Genomic DNA, 10,181 nt, shown 5'->3' with positions numbered 1-10,181 from the left:
AAACAGCTGGGTTGCTCCCTCTTCAATATGACATCCCTTCAAATATTTAAACAGGGCGATCATATCACCTCTTAACCTTCTTTTCTCCAGGCTAAACATCCCCAGCTCCCTAAGTCGTTCCTCATGGGCATGGTTTCCAGACCTTTCACCATTTTTGTCGCCCTCCTTTGGACACGCTCCAGTTTCTCAATGTCCTTTCTGAATTGTGGTGCCCAGAACTGGACACAATATTCTAGGTGGGGCTGACCAGAGCAGAATACACGTGGCACTATTACTTCTCTTGATCTAGACACTATACTTCTATTGATGCAGCCTAAAATGATTGGCCTTTTAGCTGCCGCATCACACTGTTACTCATGTTCAACTGTGTGTCTACTTGGACTCCTAGATCCTTTAAACGTAGTTTCATCAGCCAGGTGTTCAACAATCCTATATCTGTGCATTTTATTTTTCCGCCCTAAGTGCAATACCTTACATTTCTCTGTGTTGAATTTCATTTTCTTAGCTTTGGCCCAGCTTTCTAGTCTATTCAGGTCATTTTGAATCTTGATCCTGTCCTCTGGGGTATTAGCTATTCCCCCTAATTTGGTATCATCTGCAAATTTGATAAGTATGCTCCCAATTCTGTCATCCAGGTCATTGATAAAGATGTTGAATAGCACTGGGACAGGACAGAGCCCTGTGGGACCCCACTGGTCACTTCTCTCCAGGATGAAAAGGAGCCATTGTTGAGCACCCTTTGGGTTCGGCCGGTCAACCAATTACAGATCCATGTAACAGTTCCTTTGTCTAGCCCACATTTTACAAGCTTGTTTGCAAGTATGTCATGGGAAACCTTGTCAAAGGCCTTAGTGAAATCAAGATATACTATATCCACAGCATTCTCTTCATCTACCAAGCTGGTAATTTTATCAAAGAAAGAGATCAGGTTTGTCTGGCATGACTTGTTTCTCTGAAACCCATGTTGACTTTTTGTGATTATGGCATTGCCTTCTAGATGTTCACAGACTCTCTGTTTAATGATCTGCTCTAGAATCTTTCCTGGTATTGATGTCAGACTAACTGGACGATAATTGTTGGGATCCTCTTTTTTTCCCCTTTTTGAAGATGGGGACAACGTTTGCCCTCCGCCAGTCTGCTGGGATCTCTCCTGTTTTCCAGGAGTTTTCAAAGATGATTGCCAATGGCTCCGATATTACATTTGCCAGTTCTTTTAATACCCTTGGATGGAGTTCATCTGGTCCCGGAAACTTATATTCATTTAGATTAAAAAGGTGTTCCTCTACTATCTCTTTACTTATTCTGTACTGAAATGCCCCTATCCTGTCCTCTGCTCCATTATCCTCAGGTTGAGCACCCTTTGCCTTTTCTGAGAAGACTGAGGCAAAGAAGGTGTTGAGTAATTCTGCCTTTTCTCTGTCTTCTGTTAGCATTTTGCCATCTTCTCCACGCAGTGGCCCTACCGTTTCCTTCTTCTTCCTTTTGCTGCGGACATATCCAAAAAAGCCCTTTTTATTGTTCTTAACCTCTCTAGCAAGCCTGAGTTCATTCTGCGCTTTAGCTTTTCTGACTTTACCCCTACACATGCCTGCTATTTCTTTGAATTCCTTTTTTGTGATTTCCCCCTTTTTCCATTTCTTATACATCTTCCGTTTCAAACTTAACTCGATTGAAAGTTCCTTAGTCATCCATCCTGGTTTCTTGAGACACCTCCCGTTTTTCTTTCTCACTGGAACTGTTTGAAATTGTGCCTTCAGTATCTCCCTTTTGAGAAACTCCCATCCGTCCTGAACTCCTTTATCTTTTAGTATTTCTGACCATGGAATTGCCCTCAATACTTCTCTAAGTTTACTGAAATCCGCTCTCCTAAAGTCTCGGATGCGTGTCTGACTATGCCTGGCTTCTCCTTTCCACTGTATTACAAACTCCAGGAGAACATGGTCACTTCCACCTAATGATCCCACCACTTGCACCCCATTAACCAAGTCATCCTTGTTGGTTAGGATCAGATCTAAAATAGCTGACCCCCTTGTTGCCTCTTCCACCTTTTGGACCATGAAATTGTCTTCCAGGCAAGTGAGGAATTTGCTAGGCCTTGAGGATTTTGCTGAGTTTGACTTCCAACAAATATCAGAATAGTTGAAGTCGCCCATCACTACTACATCTCTCTTTTCTGACTGTGTGGTCATCTGTTCTAGAAAGATATCATCCAATTCCTCAGTCTGACTTGGAGGTCTGTAGTAGACTCCCACCGTACCATCCTTGTTGTTTCCCTCCCCTTTAATTTTTACCCAGATGCTCTCCACCTGGCTTCCGTGATTGATGTCCTGGATCTCTTCACTGGTGTAAATATCTCTGACATATAGTGCTATTCCTCCTCCTTTCTTGTTTGGCCTATTTCTCTTTAAAAGGTTATACCCCTCTATTTCCACATTCCAATCATGAGACTCATCCCACCAGGTTTCAGTGATGCCTATTATATCATATTTGCTTTGTTGTACTAGGAGTTCGAGTTCATCTTGCTTATTTCCCATGCTCTGTGCATTAGTGTAGAGACATCGCAGACCATGGTTCCCTTTTACTTGCTGCCAGTGCAAGTTTTTTTGCCTCCCACTGTTGGGTCCTTGCACTTTTTTTCTTGTTTCCTCTATGTCAGTTTGACTATTTTCGCCATCCCTTTCGCCTTCCTTAATATTGTCTCCCTTCCCCTCGGAACTCAGTTTAAAACTCTCCTGATCAAGTTCTTGAGACTGTTGGCAAAAACATTTCTTCCAACTGGCGTGAGATGCAACCCGTTGCCTGCATCATTATCCGTCAAGACCATGTCAACTGACAACAGAAGTAGCATCTAGCATAAAATGTAGGACTGTGGTTCTAACATCATCACCTTCCTTCTCTTGTATGATTTTAACATCTTTAGATGAAAGGAAAAGCCATTGAATCACTATTTTGTGCATTTTGGATTTTGGTGTTCATGGAGCATGGAAATACTATGACATGAATGAATTCCAACTTTGCTATTTAGTCACATATTTCTTCTATTGATAGATATTTATGATTGTTCAATAATGTGTGTAATGGATTTCTGATTGCAGAATGTGAAGACATAATCAGGAAAGGAGGTGAAACTTCACAGATGTACCTTGTCCAGCCAGATCCTTTCTTCAAACCATACAAGGTTTATTGTGACATGACCACAGATAATGGAGGTAAATTTTACATCAGGGCCAGTGCCATTAGCTGGCATGTTTGGGCACATGTTGAGATGCCTACTTTAATAGCAGCTCACTGACGATGCCCAGAGCTGGCTGCCTGCAACTCTTGCTTCCTGCCTCTTTCTGCAGGTGGACAAATGGAAAGAGCAAAAACAAACAAACAAATAAAAACGCAAACCAAACCGAAACACCAGTATTTACTTGCCTCACAAGATTGAGGATTTGGCTCAGATAAATTTAAAAAGTTACTTGGGGAGCAGGGGTACAACTCCCAGAATTACCATGGCAGCTGGCTCTGTTGGCTGGAGGGTCTTGGGAACATTTTCACATTCTGAATGAGTAAGTCACAGTGGCAAGACGATGGGGTCTATCTTATGAAACAACCCCTCACTCCTCAAGCTATTATATGTGTTACGTAAAGAGAACTTTTGCACTAGGTTCCCACTGATTTCAGCAGAAGATATTTAAGTCTTGTTCAGTGATAAAAAAGGAACTCAAAGGTTTTTCACTGTGACAGGACCATGCTCTATATTTGGGGGGGGGGGGGTAGGGTTAATTGATATATTGGTATTAAATGTGTTCCCACTCATTGACAAAAATCCTTTGAATCTGACAAGGAAAACCTTATGGTGTGATTCACATGTCAAAATTCTAGTAGAGTCTGTGGGACTGAAGTGGTAAGTGGCAGAGTCTCATTGACAAAAATACAGCTATTAGCCCAACTGGAGTGAACCCACTGAAGCCATAGGAACTTGGTAAGTTAACAGTTCGGTAAATTCTGTTCATTCTGTAACTTTGTTTGTGTTGAGACTGACAATTTCAGTCAGGGATTTCTTTTTATTGGATTTTGTAATTTCGGTCTGTTTTTATTACTGTTGTAAACCGCTGTGATCATGGGAATAGCAGTATACAAATAAAGATTCATTCATTCATTCATTCAATTTGATTTAGACAATTATTAAATGTTATTTTCACATATAACTTATGTACGCTTGATATGATTTAGTAACATGTTTTAGTAAAATAAAAAAATAGAAACTTTCCTAGTGGGTTGTTTGCCTTTCCTGAACAAGAACTTTTGAATTTTACTCAAATCTTCTTTATGCTGGTATAATCAATCATATTGCATTCCCAGGTACTGTGGATATGATGATGGCTGTGGAAATATATGTCAAGAGATTTCATTTTAATGCATGATGGTGCATTTGTTAATGACAAAAGATCATTAGTTTTTATGAATCCTCCTACATTTGACAGGTTGGCTTCTTATTCAGAACCGCCAAGATGGCAGTGTTGGCTTTGGAAGAACATGGGACTCGTATAAAAAAGGTTTTGGAAATGTTGCATCCAGTGGTGGAAAGAATTATTGTGACACTCCTGGTAAGAATTTTACTTGGAACAGTATTTCTTTAAAAGCAGTCAATAAATGGAAACTTCTTCCTTTTCACAAGATGCAGTTCAGGGTGGGCATTTTTGGTTAGCGTTTCAGCCTGCTGATATGCTTTGTTTTAGAATTCAAAACAGAGCCCTCCCTTCCACATGTACTATTTAAAAAAAAAAGTCAATGTAGCAGGCAACCCATTCAGTGTCCCACATAGTTTGGCTTCAACTGATATTGTTTGGGTGCCTTGAGAACATTCATTTGTGGATGGTGTAACAATCTTTCTTCTCTATGATGAGGTAACAAAATTACAAATCTCTAACCTCAAATATATAGTTGGTAGCGTGTTCCAAACCTCATCACTTAGGCCAAGCAGATTGATTGTAAATCAAGAATCTCATTTTCTTGTTTTAACTTATATAGCTGTTCTTGTAACTTTTTATTTTCCTGTATCAAAGCCTCTTTTCCTCTCTCTTTTTGACTGAATCTCTCATTGGTTTCATCTAACAAACCCTGTAGCCTGATAACCTCTTCTTTATATCTATGTAGGAGCTCTTTATCACTAGTTGAGGACAGTCTCATCTTAGAAATCTTATCCTGTACTTCTGAAATAATCTTTTCTTTCTGATCTAACTTTTTCTTCATAGAAACAATTGTTTCTGTTTTTACTTCCATAAGGCTTTGTAAGATCTGGTTTTCTACCTCCAGTTCATTTACTTCCCTTTTAAGTGTATTGGCTATTTTTTCTTGTCTCTTAGACCTTTTTTCAGCCTCTAAGTCCGGGTACTTTTTAAATAACCGCATGTGTTGATTTAAATCATTCCCAATGATACACTCTATCGGGATCAAGTCATATATTGCAAATTTCCATTTTAATTTTTGACCCCGGAAGGAGATATTTACATTGGCAACTGGTACTGGAAATTCAGGGCCTCCTAAACCCTTTAAAATCATTTTCTCCTCTGGGCACATATCTTGAGGCTTTACCAAGTGTGATTTAGTTATACACACTTCTGCCCCCGAGTCCCGAAATCCCCACACCCAAGACTTATTTATTTGTATCAACTCTCTGTGTTCTTCTGTAGTTAGTTCGTGAGGTAAATTTGTTACAAATAAGCAGGATCTTGGAGAAGGCCCACTGTCAGAGTCTGTTACTGGTTTAACTGCCGTTTCTATGCCAACTGCCGCCTCAGTCTGGTTTTGATGGCAACATTTTTGTACTGTTGGCTTGACTGACTTTATATAATAAGCCGATTTTACATTTGGCCTTTCTTCTTTATTAGTTAAAGTTGGACAATTATATTTGATATGTCCCAGTTTTCCACACTCATAGCACGTTCTTGGAGGAAAACTTGTCTGTTCTCTAGACCAGCTATCTTTTCTATGTGGATCTGGGTCCTTTCCTCTGTATTTATCATTTGTCTTTTTGGCTTCAGGAGTTTGTTTGTGTTGCCACTGTTGAAAATTTTTATCTTTGTTAGTGTTTTCATTAGCTTTTTGCCAGTTTTTGTGAGTCTTTTCCTCATGTTCCAGAGGTTTTCCTTCAGTCTTTGTCCATTTCCTATTATCTTCTCTAATTAAAGCCAGTGTATCTAACATCTTGGCCACCTCAGCTACTGTTTTTGGTTGCCGATCTTGTACCAACCACCTGTATTCCTGAGGGATAACATTACAAAACTGTTCCAATCCTATTAAACTTTGTAATTCGTCTTTTGTGGTAATTTTTGATCCCTCAATCCATCTTTTTAGTAAATAGTCTAATCTACATCCTAACTGAGTGTATGTTTCATCTGCTTTTCTTTTTATTGCTCGAAATTCTCTTCTATGGTGTTCTGGAGTTAGCCCAAATCTTTGTTTTACCATTTCTTTAAATAAATTATAATCGTGGGCTTCACCTGCCCTCATCTCTGCATAAATCTCGGTCAGACCCCCACTAATTTGTGATCTGACATAACTCATCCGATCTTCTTCTTTTATTTTCAACTCGTCACATGTTCTTTCAAAATTGGTAAAGAAAGACTCAATATTATCTCCTTTGTAATATCTTGGAAATCTTTTCATGTCAATGTGTATTCTGTTTACCTCAGCCAACATTTGGGTTGGTGGAGTTCTTTCTTCTAATCTCCTTACCTCTAGTTGTTGATCTATTTCAGCTTGTCTTAATAGGAGTATTTCTAATTCAATCTCTTTTTCCATTTCAATTTTGGCCATCTCAAGTTTGATTTTCCAAATCTCTAAGCTGTCCTGATGTTCAGAAATGGCAGGGTCAACACTAGCCACCAGTTCTTCGCTAACCTCACTTTCTTCAGACATTTCTGTCATGGTTGGGGTTTTAACTTTTTTGGGAGGCATCTGTTTAGTATTTCCTTACAAATACCCTCAACTTTTACCTCAGGAAATACTATTATTTGTTTCTTTTGTCTTAACTTTGTATCGAGACACCACAGTATCAAGACAGTTTATATCAGTGATTCCTTACATTTACCACCGACGTTTATCTCAGGAATCACAAGTATATATATTTTTTCTGAGTGTGCTAGTCTCCTACCAATACCTCCAACTTTTACCTCAGAGACTAGTCACTTTTATCAACTTAAAACTTATTTTCGGGTATCTGGTATTTCCACTCAGATCCCTATAACTTCAGCCTATATCTTGGCCACCGGTTCTCTTTTTGTCGAGGCTTTTTTTCTCTTTTCTTCTTACAGTCCCCTACAATTTACCATAACACTTTACCTCAGGGACTGATATTTATGTTCCTATCAAGCATAATCAGTATCCAGGCAATCTCTTACACCATACCCTTGACTATTACCTCAGAGATTAACCCTACCAATTTATGCTGTTTTAAACTGTCGAACTTTTACTTTTGAAAAGTTCAAATCAACTCCTGGGTTTCTGGTAACTCCAACTCAGAACCCTCTATCACCAACTGTGTTAATCACACTTTTCAACACTGGATTCCACGAATCCCGACGCTGCCACCAAATTTTGTAACAATCTTTCTTCTCTATGATGAGGTAACAAAATTACAAATCTCTAACCTCAAATATATAGTTGGTAGCGTGTTCCAAACCTCATCACTTAGGCCAAGCAGATTGATTGTAAATCAATAAAATAAGTTTATTTTAGAAACAGAACAGAATAAAAGATTGTCAATAATAAGCTGTTGTGAACTTGTCTCTTAATCAATCAATTGCAGAGGTTTACAGAAACTCTTATATCAGATGCGACCCTTTTCCTAATCTTTAGGCCTTCCCTTGGTCTAAAAGATCAAATTTACTCGTTTTACCCCACTGTCCCCTCAGAGACTTCAAGACTATAGCCCTTCTCGGGACTAGTCTTTTCCCAACCTCACTCAACCAACCCCCTCCGACTTCTAACCCCCTTCTCAACTGCCTCCGAATCTTTATAGCTCCAGCCGGCCTCTGATTGGTTCAGAGTCTCTGGCTCCTGTTTGGCTGACTCAAGATTCCAAGCACCACAGATGGGTATTGGGTTGTTGGGTGGGTAGAGAGAAGGAAATTCAACTGTAAATGTGCTATGTATGGTTTTACTTTGTTATGTGACTAAACCTTCACCTGGCATACCATGCAACTTGCTAGGAATACATCTTGGAGTTTGCCACAGGTCACTTGGACTTGAGTTAAAGAGGTTCAGTCAGTTTTATCTGCCATTCTATATGAGGGTTCCATGACACTCTCATTTAGCACTTGAGAATGTCAGAGGGTTGGAAATTGCCATACAGATCTTCTTTTCATAAACTTTGGTGTCATATTTGTTTGTTCCAGTTTTAACAAATTTCGGATGGATCTGAAAGCGCATTTTCAAAATAGTTTCAGGCAATTCATTTTTCATTGTGTCACAGGTGAATATTGGCTTGGAAATGACAAAATCAACCAGCTTACCAAACTGGGACCAACAGAACTTCTTGTCGAGTTGGAAGATTGGGATGGAGCTAAGGTTAAAGCACAGTATGGAGGATTCAGCATTCAGGGTGAAGCAAACAAGTATCAGCTGTCAGTTAGTAACTATCGGGGAACAGCTGGAAATGCCTTTCTGGAAGGAGCTTCACAGCTACTAGGCGAGAACAGAACGATGACAATCCACAATGGCATGTTCTTCAGCACTTTTGACAGAGACAATGATGGATGGTATGTATATATATTTGCCCTAAGTTTGCAAGTCTATTCTGCCTCATACACTTGAGGCATCTAATTCTGTATGGACCGTATAACTGGATTGCATGTTCTTTACTATTGACAATCATACTGTAGTAGGTATGCATAAATGCCATCAAAATAGATGACTGTGATCCAGTAGAGTGCTTCCATCATTGGAATTACTTCCACCAGCAGAACCTCTACAGCCTTGTGCGTGCCCTCAAAATCAAAATCAGAGGGCTGGGAAATTGGTCTGACTCCCCCTTATTTTTTGGTAATGTGGTGGGTTGTGGAGGGGAAATGAAGAAAGTTATGTTGTGATAGAAACCATTTTGCATTTGTATCCTGACAGCAAGTAAGTTCACTACTGCACAAGCAGAGCATTATGGGAGGCAGTCTTTTCAGCCTTACTTGCCAGTAAATCCTATTGAAATCAGAGAGATTTACTTTTGATTAGGATTATACTTGTCTGGTTGAGGTTAGGAAGAGTACATCAGCATTGAATCTTTGGAGAACTGTAATATGATCTCCTGGAACAAAGGAGCTGATGAATAGGGATGGTCTTATCCAAACAGGGAATCCAGTTTATTTTTTTAATCATAATATCATCTGTGTGTTGGAAGGGAAAATGATATTCTCAGCTCATGAATTTGTACTTTTAGCAACATACAGTAAAGATATACCTATATCAGCTGTACACGCAGATTTATAGGCTTTGTGTATTTTTTCCACACAGGGTAAATCCAGATCCCAAAAAACAGTGTTCGAAGGAAGATGGTGGAGGCTGGTGGTACAATCGCTGTCATTCAGCCAATCCAAATGGCAGATACTACTGGGGTGGATATTATACCCCAGAGATGGCAAAACATGGAACAGACGATGGAATTGTATGGATGAACTGGAAGGGATCTTGGCACTCATTGAAGAAAGTGAGCATGAAGATTCGGCCAGTTTCCCAACCATCATGATGATTATTTAAATAAAATATGGCAGGATTTTGTGTTCCTTTCTGTTTCATGACATTTGAGCTTTACAGGAAAACAACAAACTCTGTCATGTTTATATGGGTAAAATGCATTGTGATTGAAAGCAAAAATAGATATTAATTTACCAACCCCATTAAAACAACTTGCAAATCTCATTTGTGCTATCTATCTATCTATCTATCTATCTAGAAGGACCTGCACTCCTGAAATCTTTTGTTTTACACAAACATTAGTTTCATACTATCTGTTTCATATCATGCTCTTTTATACCAGATTGAAAACTAGATTAAAAAGAAGGCAATATATATATGTGTGTGTGTGTGTGTATATATATATATATATATATATAGAGAGAGAGAGAGAGAGAGTCTCAATTTTGGTTAAAAATGTGTAAGCACAAGACAAGCTGTGCTGAACTGGATCAGCGATCCATCTA

General features: G+C 39.1%; 1 protein-coding gene across 1 annotated transcript in view; it reads left to right on the top strand.

The window, feature by feature from the left end:
* Window positions 1–9,900, top strand: part of FGB (fibrinogen beta chain) — a 17,939-nt gene extending 8,039 nt beyond the window's left edge. The window contains 4 exon segments of the mRNA XM_042470177.1: window positions 3,096–3,209; window positions 4,473–4,595; window positions 8,465–8,750; window positions 9,496–9,900. Coding sequence (XP_042326111.1) covers window positions 3,096–3,209; window positions 4,473–4,595; window positions 8,465–8,750; window positions 9,496–9,727 — 755 coding nt within the window. The 3' untranslated portion in view covers window positions 9,728–9,900.
* Window positions 9,901–10,181: the final 281 nt, after the last annotated feature.

Source organism: Sceloporus undulatus, chromosome 5, assembly GCF_019175285.1.
Source record: "Sceloporus undulatus isolate JIND9_A2432 ecotype Alabama chromosome 5, SceUnd_v1.1, whole genome shotgun sequence".
Lineage (NCBI taxonomy): Eukaryota > Metazoa > Chordata > Lepidosauria > Squamata > Phrynosomatidae > Sceloporus > Sceloporus undulatus.
The sequence above is the reverse complement of the archived record's forward strand: the minus strand, read 5'-3'. Positions and strand labels throughout refer to the sequence as shown.